This window comes from Oncorhynchus mykiss, chromosome 16 (genome assembly GCF_013265735.2).
Source record: "Oncorhynchus mykiss isolate Arlee chromosome 16, USDA_OmykA_1.1, whole genome shotgun sequence".
Lineage (NCBI taxonomy): Eukaryota > Metazoa > Chordata > Actinopteri > Salmoniformes > Salmonidae > Oncorhynchus > Oncorhynchus mykiss.
In genome coordinates this window covers 50,730,202-50,744,627 of record NC_048580.1, presented here as the reverse complement: position 1 = coordinate 50,744,627, position 14,426 = coordinate 50,730,202, and the positions used below count along the sequence as shown (strand labels likewise).

Sequence of the window (14,426 nt, the reverse complement as noted above, 5' to 3'; positions counted from 1 at the left end):
GGCCAAGCGATAAACGCAATTGGACAAAAAGCGTGTGCAGCGGGGTCAGATCATATGACCTTGATCCAATGATCAGAGTGGGGTATCTGACAGTATTATAATATATTACCTCTGTCCTTTCTCTCTGCCAGCTAAATATGTCAGAAAGGGAATCAACTAACTAATCACAGCTAGGATTAACACTCAGCTAGGGTTAACACTCAGCTAGGGATAACACTCAGCTAGGGTTAACACTCAGCTAGGGTAAACACTCAGCTAGGGTTAACACTCAGCTAGGGTTAACACTCAGCTAGGGATAACACTCAGCTAGGGTTAACACTCAGCTAGGGTAAACACTCAGCTAGGGTTAACACTCAGCTAGGGTTAACACTTAGCTAGGGTTAACACTCAGCTAGGGATAACACTCAGCTAGGGTTAACACTCAGCTAGGGTTAACACTCAGCTAGGGTTAACACTCAGCTAGGGTAAACAGCTAGGGTTAACACTCAGCGAGGGTTAACACTCAGCTAGGGTTAACACTCAGCTAGGGTTAACACTCAGCTAGGGTAAACAGCTAGGGTTAACACTCAGCTAGGGTTAACACTCAGCTAGAGTTAACACTCAGCTAGGGTAAACAGCTAGGGTTAACACTCAGCTAGGAATAACACTCAGCTAGGGTTAACACTCAGCTAGGGATTACACTCAGCTAGGGTTAACACTCAGCTAGGGTTAACACTCAGCTAGGGATAACACTCAGCTAGGGATAACACTCAGCTAGGGTTAACACTCAGCTAGGGTTAACACTCAGCTAGGGTAAACAGTTAGGGTTAACACTCAGCTAGGGTAAACAGCTAGGGTTAACACTCAGCTAGGGTTAACACTCAGCTAGAGTTAACACTCAGCTAGGGTAAACAACTAGGGTTAACACTCAGCTAGGAATAACACTCAGCTAGGGTTAACACTCAGCTAGGGATTACACTCAGCTAGGGTTAACACTCAGCTAGGGTTAACACTCAGCTAGGGATAACACTCAGCTAGGGTTAACACTCAGCTAGGGTTAACACTCAGCTAGGGTTAAGACTCAGCTAGGGTAAACAGCTAGTGTTGACCCTCAGCTAGGGTTAACACTCAGCTAGAGTTAACACTCAGCTAGGGTAAACAGCTAGGGTTAACACTCAGCTAGGGTTAACACTCAGCTAGGAATAACACTCAGCTAGGGTTAACACTCAGCTAGGGTTAACACTCAGCTAGGGTTAACACTCAGCTAGAGTTAACACTCAGCTAGGGTAAACAGCTAGGGTTAACACTCAGCTAGGGTTAACACTCAGCTAGGGTTAACACTCAGCTAGGGTAAACAGTTAGGGTTACCACTCAGCTAAGGTTAAGGCTCAGCTAGGGTAAACAGCTAGGGTTAACACTCAGCTAGGGTTAACACTCAGCTAGGGTTAACACTCAGCTAGAGTTAACACTCAGCTAGGGTAAACAGCTAGGGTTAACACTCAGCTAGTGTTAACACTCAGCTAGGGTTAACACTCAGCTAGGGTTAACACTCAGCTAGGGTAAACAGCTAGGGTTAACACTCAGCTAGGGTTAACAATCAGCTAGGGTTAACACTCAGCTAGAGTTAACACTTAGCTAGGGTAAACAGCTAGGGTTAACACTCAGCTAGGGTTAACACTCAGCTAGTGTTAACACTCAGCTAGGGTTAACACTCAGCTAGGGTTAACACTCAGCTAGGGTAAACAGCTAGGGTTAACACTCAGCTAGGGTTAACACTCAGCTAGTGTTAACACTCAGCTAGGCCACACGGTGGGGAAAGATCTCCTGTTGCATCCATCCATACCCCACTGGTAAAGGATAATGGTGGCTCCATGTGTGATCAACTAGCTTATCTAGTGCTACTTGACTATCTCTGCTCCCTAGTGATGACTGAGCTGGCTCTCCATCCAGCTTGATGAGCCTCCTGAGCAGCAATAGCAGGATCTGACCCCAGACCTGCCAGATCACAGAGGATTAAAGGGCCAAACCGTGTTGTCCTCCACGACTTCCATCCATCAACCCTCTAGTCGTTCTGCTGCGTGTTGTTTTGGAGGAGCGCGTCAGAGTGACTGCTGACGGCACTAAAAGAGATAAGGTTATTGAACCCAGCGGGGTCTAGCAAAAGCTGTAGCCATGTGAAAAAACACTTTCATTCCCTTTCAAAGACGTGCTGCCGGAGAGGAAGGGGCCCCTCCAATCGGATCTAAGGGATTTAAAAAAGTGTAGTGAGGAGGTGAGAGAGGAGAGGAGGGAGCAAGGGAGGATGTGGAGAAGAGGAGGTTTTTACCTTGTATGTTGAAGGGGTTGTCGATGACTTGGTTTTCATTCCACACCACTGAGAGATCCACAGGCAGGTCACTTAGGTCATTACCCTCATAGTCATACTGGAAAGAGGGAGAGAGAGAGACACTGAAGCTGGTCAGTATCTACAGGCCTCACAGAACCTGAACATTCAGTGTCAGTATTCACAGCACAGTGTTAGCCAGAGACAGATCAATATGATGGAGGGAGTAAGAGAAAGACAGAGAACTTCACCCTTCACCCAATCACAGAATACACTCAGAAGAGTGTCCTGGTATGGAGACCAAAATAACAACCCCCCTTTCTCACACACACACACACACACACACACACGCACACACACACACAGGCACACCCGCGCGCGCGCGCGCACACACACACACACACACACACACACACACACACACACACACACACACAGAGAGAGAGAGGTGTTGGTTGACCTGAGGGGAGGGAAGGATCTAGATTAATTTACACATGAAATAAGTGGCAGAATTTAGGCGTGACGAGCGATGCCGAGGAGTAAGTGAAATTGGCATTTTCAATTTGTTCCCTGACACGTCTCATTTAGGTCCTGCACCTCCTCCTCCCAGCGCTGTGCCTCTTCCCATTGGGCACCAAGTCAGAGGAGTGTCAAACCCTTCATCCAGTCTTTCACCTAACCCTTCACCCAGCCTTTCACCTTTCACCCAGTTTGTTTCAGTTTATTTCAGTTTATTTCAGTTTGTTTCAGTTTATTTCAGTTTGTTTCAGTTTATTTCAGTTTATTTCAGTTTGTTTCAGTTTGTTTCAGTTTATTTCAGTTTATTTCAGTTTGTTTCAGTTTGTTTCAGTTTATTTCAGTTTGTTTCAATTGTATTTACAGCCTTATTCAGTGATCTGACCTGAAGACTCTGGTCCTAAATGAACTCATCAACACATTCCCTTGCCTCTGTTACAAGAACCCATTTGGCCATAATGATCTTAACCACTCTGGTCTGTTAAATCAGTAGAGTGTTGCTCTGACACAATCTGGGCAGGACATGGGATCCCAACATAACATCCCAGCCTACTACCCTACTGCAGCAGTGTGATGTCCATACATCATTAATGAGAGGAGGCATTGGACTCTGGCATTCTAACCCTGCTCCTGATGCCTCTCTGTGGTAGGCCCACATTAAACTTTAAAGGCCACGATTAGTCCGCCCGCGACACAACGGCCACCAAACACCGGGATGCCTTGTTCTCCTCGCCGCCACCGCCATGCTTTATTCATGTGCCCGTTTACAACATGCCAATCACACCATGACGCCAGCGTGAGACCAACCCGACGCCATGTCATTCACCAGTAGTGTAGGACCAGGCAGAGACAGGACCAGGCAGAGACAGGACCAGGCAGAGACAGGACAGGAGAGGCAGGACCAGGAAGAGACAGGACCAGGCAGAGACAGGACCAGGCAGAGACAGGACCAGGCAGAGACAGGACCAGGCAGAGACAGGGCCAGGCAGAGACAGGACAAGGCAGAGACAGGACCAGGCAGAGACAGGACAGACAGGACCAGGCAGAGACAGGACCAGGCAGAGAAAGGACCAGGCAGAGACAGGACCAGGCAGAGACAGGACAGGAGACAGGCAGAGCCAGAGACAGGACCAGGCAGAGACAGGACCAGGCAGAGACAGGACCAGGCAGAGACAGGACAGACAGGACCAGGCAGAGACAGGACCAGGCAGAGAAAGGACCAGGCAGAGACAGGACCAGGCAGAGCCAGGACAGGAGAGACAGGACCAGGCAGAGCCAGAACAGGAGAGACAGGACAGGAGAGACAGGACCAGGCAGAGACAGGACCAGGCAGAGACAGGACCAGGCAGAGCCAGGACAGGAGAGACAGGACAGGAGAGACAGGACCAGGCAGAGACAGGACAGGAGAGACAGGACCAGGCAGAGACAGGACCAGGCAGAGACAGGACCAGGCAGAGCCAGGACCAGGCAGAGACAGGACCAGGCAGAGACAGGACCAGGCAGAGCCAGGACAGGAGAGACAGAGAGGAACAGGGAGGAGCAGAGTGGAACAGAGAGGAGCAGAGAGGAACAGAGAGGAACGAGAGGACCAGGCAGAGCCAGGACCAGGCTGAACCAGGACAGTATAGACAGGACAGAAGAGACAGGACCAGGCAGAGCCAGGACAGGAGAGACAGAACCAGGCAGAGCCAGGACCAGGCAGAGCCAGGACCAGGCAGAGACAGGACCAGGCAGAGACAGGACCAGACAGAGACAGGACCAGGCAGAGACAGGACAGACAGGACCAGGCAGAGACAGGACCAGGCAGAGAAAGGACCAGGCAGAGACAGGACCAGGCAGAGACAGGACAGGAGACAGGCAGAGCCAGAGACAGGACCAGGCAGAGACAGGACCAGGCAGAGACAGGACCAGGCAGAGACAGGACAGACAGGACCAGGCAGAGACAGGACCAGGCAGAGAAAGGACCAGGCAGAGACAGGACCAGGCAGAGCCAGGACAGGAGAGACAGGACCAGGCAGAGCCAGAACAGGAGAGACAGGACAGGAGAGACAGGACCAGGCAGAGACAGGACCAGGCAGAGACAGGACCAGGCAGAGCCAGGACAGGAGAGACAGGACAGGAGAGACAGGACCAGGCAGAGACAGGACAGGAGAGACAGGACCAGGCAGAGACAGGACCAGGCAGAGACAGGACCAGGCAGAGCCAGGACCAGGCAGAGACAGGACCAGGCAGAGACAGGACCAGGCAGAGCCAGGACAGGAGAGACAGAGAGGAACAGGGAGGAGCAGAGTGGAACAGAGAGGAGCAGAGAGGAACAGAGAGGAACGAGAGGACCAGGCAGAGCCAGGACCAGGCTGAACCAGGACAGTATAGACAGGACAGAAGAGACAGGACCAGGCAGAGCCAGGACAGGAGAGACAGAACCAGGCAGAGCCAGGACCAGGCAGAGCCAGGACCAGGCAGAGACAGGACCAGGCAGAGACAGGACCAGACAGAGACAGGATGAGTGTCTTCTTCACACCTAGATGGGCTCTGCTGTGAGGATATGATAGGCAATCCTGTCTCTCTCTGTTCCTCGAGAGGAGCAGAGAGGGATTGAGAGGAACAGAGGGGAACAAGAGGAACAGAGAGGAACTGAGATGAACTGAGAGGAACAGAGAAGAGCAGAGAGGAACAGAGAGGAACTGAGAGGAGCAGAGAGGTGCAGACAGAAGCAAGGGGGAACAAGAGGAACATGGGGGAACAAGAGGCACAGAGAGGAATAGAAATAAGCAGAGGAACAAAAGGAACATAGAGGAACAAGAAGAACAGAGAGAAGCAGAGGGGAACAGAGGGCAACAAGAGGAAGAGGGGGGAACAAGAGGGACAGAGAGGAACTGAGAAGAGCAGAGAGAAACAGAGAGGAACTGAGAGGAACAGAGAAGAGCAGAGAGGAACAGAGAGGAACTGAGAGGAGCAGAGAGGTGCAGACAGAAGCAAGGGGGAACAAGAGGAACATGGGGGAACAAGAGGCACAGAGAGGAATAGAAATAAGCAGAGGAACAAAAGGAACATAGAGGAACAAGAAGAACAGAGAGAAGCAGAGGGGAACAGAGGGCAACAAGAGGAAGAGGGGGGAACAAGAGGGACAGAGAGGAACAAGAGGAGCAGAGAGGAACAGAGAGGAACCGAGGGGAACAAGAGGGACAGAGAGAAGCAGAGAGGAGAAGAGAAGAGGAGAGAGGAGCAGAGAGGAGAAGAGAGGAGAAGAGAGAAGCAGAGAGGAGAAGAGAGGAGAAGAGAGGAACAGAGAGGAGAAGAAAGGAGCAGAGATGAGAAGAGAGGAGCAGAGAGGAGAAGAGAGGAGCAAAGAGGAGAAGAGAGGAGCAGAGTGGAGCAGAGAGGAGAAGAGAGGAGAAGAGAAGAGAGAAGCAGAGAGGATAAGAGAGGAGAAGAGAGGAACAGAGAGGAGCAGAGAGGAGAAGAAAGGAGCAGAGACGAAAAGAGAGGAGCAGAGAGGAGAAGAGAGGAGCAGAGAGGAGGAGAGAGGAGCAGAGAGGAGAAAAGAGGAGAAGAGAGGAGAAGCGAGAAGCAGAGAGGAGCAGAGTGGAACAAGAGGAGCAGAGAGGAGAAGAGAGGAGCAGAGAGGAGAAGAGAGGAGCAGGGAGGAGCAGAGTGGAACAGAGAGGAGAAGAGAGGAGCAGAGAGAAGCAGAGAGGAGCAGAGAGGAACAGAGAGGAGAAGAGAGGAGCAGGGAGGAGCAGAGTGGAACAGAGAGGAGAAGAGAGGAGCAGAGAGAAGCAGAGAGGAGCAGAGAGGAACAGAGAGGAGCAGAGAGGAACAGAGAGGAGCAGAGTGGAACAGAGAGGAGCAGAGAGGAGAAGAGAGGAACATAGAGGAGCAGAGAGGAGAAGAAAGGAACAGAGAGGAGAAGAGAGAAGCAGAGAGGAGAAGAGAGGAACAGAGAGGAGCAGAGTGGAACAGAGAGGAACAGAGAGGAATGAGAGGATCAGAGGGGAACAGAGAGGAGCAGAGAGAAAAAGAGAGGAGCAGAGAGAAGAAGAGAGGAACAGAGAGGAGAAGAGAGGAGCAGAGAGGAGAAGAGAGGAACAGAGAGGAGAAGAGAGGAACAGAGAGGAGCAGAGAGGAACAGAGAGGAACGAGAGGTTCAGAGGGGAACAGAGAGGACAGTTCCTTTCTGTTCCTCTCAGTCCATCTCTGCTCTTCTCTGCTCTTCTCTGTTCCTCTCTGCTCCTCTCTGCTCCTCTCTGTTCCTCTCTTCTCCTCTCTGCTCCTCTCTTCTCCTCTCTGTTCCTCTCAGTCCCTCTCTGCTCTTCTCTGCTCTTCTCTGTTCCTCTCTGCTCCTCTCTGCTCCTCTCTGTTCCTCTCTTCTCCTCTCTGCTCCTCTCTGTTCCTCTCAGTCCCTCTCTGTTCCTCTCTGCTCCTCTCTGCTCTTCTCATACACTGTTCCAGGATGAGTAATCAGGCTCATTACTATGTCCTGGCCTGGTGTGTATTATTAATCGGCCATGCGAACAGAGAAAACCCAGGAGACACCAAGGAGAAAACTAAAGCACAAGGTGAGCAGAAACGTGTCCCTGACCTCAGTAGAAACAACATACATGAACCAGCACTTCATCTTTATCATATTTCCTCTTCAGAAATTGTCTACTTGGATTGATTGTTCTGGGCTATTCATATAGAGCAGAGAGTGTGCTGTGTGTGTGTGTGTGTGTGTGTGTGTGTGTGTGTGTGTGTGTGTGTGTGTGTGTGTGTGTGTGTGTGTGTGTGTGTGTGTGTGTGTGTGTGTGTGTGTGTGTGTGAGAGAGAGAGAGTGTGTGTGTGTGGGAGAGAGTGTGTGTGTAGGCTGGATATAGTGTGTCTTCTGGGCTGAAAAGTGCCAATGTTAACAAAACAGGCCAGATGCTGCTCAGGAGAGGGGGAAGAACCCAGTGCCTCTTGCGCAGGTCACCTGTAGATAATTAGTCATTTTGAAGGGATACCTGAGCATGTGATTAAAAATATAACATCAACGAGGGGCCCGTTCCCAGCTCCCCTATGATACTGCGAAACCCCATTCTCTTCCTTGTACATGCCATCTCTCTCTCTCTCTCTCACTCTCTCTCTCTCTCACTTTTGCTCTCTCTCTCTCACTTTCTCTCGCTCGCTCTCACTCTCACTCTCTCTTTTGCTCTCTCTCTCTCTCGCTCGCTCTCTCTCTCACTCTCTCACAGAGTCTCTCAGACTGAGTGAAGACCCTACCAGTCCTGAGTCTGATACAGTTGATTAGAGTGAAGACCCTACCAGTCCTGAGTCTGATACAGCTGATTAGAGTGAAGTCCCTACCAGTCCTGAGTCTGATACAGCTGACTAAAGTGAAGACCCTACCAGTCCTGAGTCTGATACAGCTGATTAGAGAGAATATAATACCAGTCCTGAGTCTGATACAGCTGATTAGAGTGAAGAGCCTACCAGTCCTGAGTCTGATACAGCTGATTAGAGTGAAGACCCTACCAGTCCTGAGTCTGATACAGCTGATTAGAGAGAAGATAATACCAGTCCTGAGGCTGATACAGCTGATTAAAGTGAAGACCCTACCAGTCCTGAGTCTGATACAGCTGATTAGAGTGAAGACCCTACCAGTCCTGAGTCTGATACAGCAGATTAGAGTGAAGACCCTACCAGTCCTGAGTCTGATACAGCTGATTAGCGTGAAGACCCTACCAGTCCTGAGTCTGATACAGCTGATTAGCGTGAAGACCCTACCAGTCCTGAGTCTGATACAGCTGATTAGAGTGAAGACCCTACCAGTCCTGAGTCTGATACAGCTGATTAGAGAGAAGATAATACCAGTCCTGAGTCTGATACAGCTGATTAAAGTGAAGACCCTACCAGTCCTGAGTCTGATACAGCTACAGTGCCTTGCGAAAGTATTCGGCCCCCTTGAACTTTGCGACCTTTTGCCACATTTCAGGCTTCAAACATAAACATATAAAACTGTATTTTTTTGTGAAGAATCAACAACAAGTGGGACACAATCATGAAGTGGAACGACATTTATTGGATATTTCAAACTTTTTTAACAAATCAAAAACTGAAAAATTGGGCGTGCAAAATTATTCAGCCCCCTTAAGTTAATACTTTGTAGCGCCACCTTTTGCTGCGATTACAGCTGTAAGTCGCTTGGGGTATGTCTCTATCAGTTTTGCACATCGAGAGACTGACATTTTTTCCCATTCCTTTTGCAAAACAGCTCGAGCTCAGTGAGGTTGGATGGAGAGCATTTGTGAACAGCAGTTTTCAGTTCTTTCCACAGATTCTCGATTGGATTCAGGTCTGGACTTTGACTTGGCCATTCTAACACCTGGATATGTTTATTTTTGAACCATTCCATTGTAGACTTTGCTTTATGTTTTGGATCATTGTCTTGTTGGAAGACAAATCTCCGTTCCAGTCTCAGGTCTTTTGCAGACGCCATCAGGTTTTCTTCCAGAATGGTCCTGTATTTGGCTCCATCCATCTTCCCATCCATTTTAACCATCTTCCCTGTCCCTGCTGAAGAAAAGCAGGCCCAAACCATGATGCTGCCACCACCATGTTTGACAGTGGGGATGGTGTGTTCAGCTGTGTTGCTTTTACGCCAAACATAACGTTTTGCATTGTTGCCAAAAAGTTCAATTTTGGTTTCATCTGACCAGAGCACCTTCTTCCACATGTTTGGTGTGTCTCCCAGGTGGCTTGTGGCAAACTTTAAACGACACTTTTTATGGATATCTTTAAGAAATGGCTTTATTCTTGCCACTCTTCCATAAAGGCCAGAGTTGTGCAATATACGACTGATTGTTGTCCTATGGACAGAGTCTCCCACCTCAGCTGTAGATCTCTGCAGTTCATCCAGAGTGATCATGGGCCTCTTGGCTGCATCTCTGATCAGTCTTCTCCTTGTATGAGCTGAAAGTTTAGAGGGACGGCCAGGTCTTGGTAGATTTGCAGTGGTCTGATACTCCTTCCATTTCAATATTATCGCTTGCACAGTGCTCCTTGGGATGTTTAAAGCTTGGGAAATCTTTTTGTATCCAAATCCGGCTTTAAACTTCTTCACAACAGTATCTCGGACCTGCCTGGTGTGTTCCTTGTTCTTCATGATGCTCTCTGCGCTTTTAACGGACCTCTGAGACTATCACAGTGCAGGTGCATTTATACGGAGACTTGATTACACACAGGTGGATTGTATTTATCATCATTAGTCATTTAGGTCAACATTGGATCATTCAGAGATCCTCACTGAACTTCTGGAGAGAGTTTGCTGCACTGAAAGTAAAGGGGCTGAATAATTTTGCACGCCCAATTTTTCAGTTTTTGATTTGTTAAAAAAGTTTGAAATATCCAATAAATGTCGTTCCACTTCATGATTGTGTTGTTGATTCTTGTTGATTCTTCACAAAAAAATACAGTTTTATATCTTTATGTTTGAAGCCTGAAATGTGGCAAAAGGTCGCAAAGTTCAAGGGGGCCGAATACTTTCGCAAGGCACTGTAATTAGAGAGAAGATAATACCATTCCTGAGTCTGATACAGCTGATTAAAGTGAAGACTCTACCAGTCCTGAGTCTGATACAGCTGATTAGAGTGAAGAGCCTACCAGTCCTGAGTCTGATACAGCTGATTAGATTGAAGACCCTACCAGTCCTGAGTCTGATACAGCTGATTAAAGTGAAGACTCTACCAGTCCTGAGTCTGATACAGCTGATTAGAGTGAAGAGCCTACCAGTCCTGAGTCTGATACAGCTGATTAGATTGAAGACCCTACCAGTCCTGAGTCTGATACAGCTGATTATAGTGAAGATGCTACCAGTCCTGCGTCTAATACAGCTGATTAGAGTGTGTTGTGTCTCTATTCTTTTCTGATCTGTGACCTGGTCAGACTGTGTTGTGTCTCTATTCTTCTCTGATCTGTGACCTGGTCAGACTGTGTTGTGTCTCTATCCTTCTCTGATCTGTGACCTGGTCAGACTGTGTTGTGTCTCTATTCTTCTCTGATCTGTGACCTGGTCAGACTGTGTTGTGTCTCTATCCTTCTCTGATCTGTGACCTGGTCAGACTGTGTTGTGTCTCTATCCTTCTCTGATCTGTGACCTGGTCAGACTGTGTTGTGTCTCTATCCTTCTCTGATCTGTGACCTGGTCAGACTGTGTTGTGTCAGTACTACACAGATATAATACATCCTCATAACAAGCATAGTGGTCTTCCAATCCTTCTCAGAGCAATGTCGAATAAGGACTTAGTAAACAGTCAAATTTGCTCCACTTTTTTCACCCGCGTTGCAATAAAAACAGGAAATCTAACGTTATCCAAACAACTTCCTGTTTAACAGCTGAATGAAACCCTGTGTGGTCTGCGTGTATTTTGTTCTCCCAACCGATGGGCTCTGAGGCATGGAGGAAACACAGCACCAAGCAGCAGGCATTAGGCAGTTTACAGTTAAGTGGCTCAACCTTTTCTCTCCAGCCCTGGGTCCATGGTGGTGGTGGAGGGGGGATGGGGACTGCTCTGCAGGGGAACTCTGACACCATTCTACTACCCTGCATGGAGTTAACACACGGCAGTATCAGCAGCTGCACTGCCACCAGAGCATGGAGCACGACGCTGTTCTGTCACATAAACCCCTTCTCTCTCCCTCTCTCCTTCTCTCTGTTGTTCTCCATCTCTTTCTCTCGCTCTATAATTTCCTCTTCCTCTCTGTTGTTCTCTTTCTCGTTATCTCCCTTTCTCCTTCTCTGTCTCTCTCCCCACCTCTCCCTCTCGCTCCCTCTGCCCTATATAAAGCACTGCCCTACAGCTGTTTCCCCTCTGTTCCCTCATCTCATTAGATGACCCATCCTTTCCTCCATTTTCCTTTCCTCCCCTAGTTAAATGGACCCAGGGCTGCCAGTCACAACGCTGCAACACTGCAATTCATCATCATTTTATCTGCACGGGAAATAATTGGATCCTCTCAAAGACACCTGACAGGTTGCTGTCAGAGGTTGCTGTCAGAGGTTGCTGTCGGGTAGATCCTGGGCAAGATCTGCCCTTCTTTTCCCACTTTAATCATTGTGTTTTTCTTACCAGAGGGGAGAGAGAGGCCAGACATCTTCCAAAGAGGAAGCCAACATGGTGAAGCTCTCCCTGATAATATCGCTCTCTGTTTCTGCCCTGTGCTCCTCAAAGCTTCCGCTCGGGCTCCCCCTCTCTACTCTAACTCCCTGATAAAACAGTATGTAGGAAGAACTCTACAACTGACCCAGATACAGGATATCAGCTTGTCAGATCATGTCAATCTGCCGACTGGGTTAGATTGGCCGAGCAGCTCATTTTAATTGCCATGTATTTAGGTGCGCAGCAGAATTTATGATAACTCTCCAAACGAATCCTCTGTGTCTTCATGACCTCTTCAACACACACACACACACACACACACACACACACACACACACACACACACACACGCGCGCGCGCTCCATCGATACAAATCGACCCATACACACACCATTCTGGAGATGGACTGTTGGTGCACTAGAGGTGTTATCCACAGTGTAAACACTAGAGCAGGATGGATGTGTCCTTCTCTCTGTTCTGTTCTCTGGTCAGCAGAGAGACGGGCCGATGAGCTAATAAACTCAATGATAGTCCACAGCACACGGCAGAACACACTACAGCACACCTCTTGTTTATTCAATCGATTAGCCAGTCTCTCTCCATCTCTCTCTCTCTCTCTCTTTCTCTCTCTCTGTCTCTCTCTCTCTCTCTCTGTCTCTCTCTCTTTCTCTCTATCTCTCTCTCTGTCTCTCTCTCTTTCTCTCTCTCTCTCTCTCTCTCTCTGTCTCTCTCTCTCTCTCAATTCAATTCAATTCAATTCAAGGGCTTTATTGGCATGGGAAACATGTGTTAACATTGCCAAAGCAAGTGAGGTAGACAACATACAAAGTGAATATATAAAGTGAAAAACAACAAAAATTAACAGGAAACATTACACATACAGAGGTTTCAAAACAGTAAAGACATTACAAATGTCATATTATATACAGTGCCTTGCGAAAGTATTCGGCCCCCTTGAACTTTGCGACCTTTTGCCACATTTCAGGCTTCAAACATAAAGATATAAAACTGTATTTTTTTGTGAAGAATCAACAACAAGTGGGACACAATCATGAAGTGGAACAACTTTATTGGATATTTCAAACTTTTTTAACAAATCAAAAACTGAAAAATTGGGCGTGCAAAATTATTCAGCCCCCTTAAGTTAATACTTTGTAGCGCCACCTTTTGCTGCGATTACAGCTGTAAGTCGCTAGGGGTATGTCTCTATCAGTTTTGCACATCGAGAGACTGACATTTTTTTTCCCATTCCTCCTTGCAAAACAGCTCGAGCTCAGTGAGGTTGGATGGAGAGCATTTGTGAACAGCAGTTTTCAGTTCTTTCCACAGATTCTCGATTGGATTCAGGTCTGGACTTTGACTTGGCCATTCTAACACCTGGATATGTTTATTTTTGAACCATTCCATTGTAGATTTTGCTTTATGTTTTGGATCATTGTCTTGTTGGAAGACAAATCTCCGTTCCAGTCTCAGGTCTTTTGCAGACTCCATCAGGTTTTCTTCCAGAATGGTCCTGTATTTGGCTCCATCCATCTTCCCATCAATTTTAACCATCTTCCCTGTCCCTGCTGAAGAAAAGCAGGCCCAAACCATGATGCTGCCACCACCATGTTTGACAGTGGGGATGGTGTGTTCAGCTGTGTTGCTTTTACGCCAAACATAACGTTTTGCATTGTTGCCAAAAAAGTTCAATTTTGGTTTCATCTGACCAGAGCACCTTCTTCCACATGTTTGGTGTGTCTCCCAGGTGGCTTGTGGCAAACTTTAAACGACACTTTTTATGGATATCTTTAAGAAATGGCTTTCTTCTTGCCACTCTTCCATAAAGGCCAGATTTGTGCAATATACGACTGATTGTTGTCCTATGGACAGAGTCTCCCACCTCAGCTGTAGATTTCTGCAGTTCATCCAGAGTGATCATGGGCCTCTTGGCTGCATCTCTGATCAGTCTTCTCCTTGTATGAGCTGAAAGTTTAGAGGGACGGCCAGGTCTTGGTAGATTTGCAGTGGTCTGATACTCCTTCCATTTCAATATTATCGCTTGCACAGTGCTCCTTGGGATGTTTAAAGCTTGGGAAATCTTTTTGTATCCAAATCCGGCTTTAAACTTCTTCACAACAGTATCTCGGACCTGCCTGGTGTGTTCCTTGTTCTTCATGATGCTTTCTGCGCTTTTAACGGACCTCTGAGACATTCACAGTGCAGGTGCATTTATACGGAGACTTGATTACACACAGGTGGATTGTATTTATCCTCATTAGTCATTTAGGTCAACATTGGATCATTCAGAGATCCTCACTGAACTTCTGGAGAGAGTTTGCTGCACTGAAAGTAAAGGGGCTGAATAATTTTGCACGCCCAATTTTTCAGTTTTTGATTTGTTAAAAAAGTTTGAAATATCCAATAAATGTCATTCCACTTCATGATTGTGTCCCACTTGTTGTTGATTCTTCACAAAAAAATACAGTTTTATATCTTTATGTTTGAAGCCT

At 47.7% G+C, this 14,426-nt stretch overlaps 1 protein-coding gene across 2 annotated transcripts in view; it reads right to left on the bottom strand.

The window, feature by feature from the left end:
* The window catches only part of LOC110492210 (plexin-A1), a 305,959-nt gene that overhangs the window by 51,568 nt on the left and 239,965 nt on the right, over positions 1-14,426 (bottom strand). For both annotated transcript variants that reach the window (XM_036947177.1, XM_036947176.1), the window contains exon 11: positions 2,306-2,402. In XM_036947177.1, the coding sequence (XP_036803072.1) occupies positions 2,306-2,402 (97 nt within the window). The remainder of the gene's footprint in view (positions 1-2,305; positions 2,403-14,426) is intronic.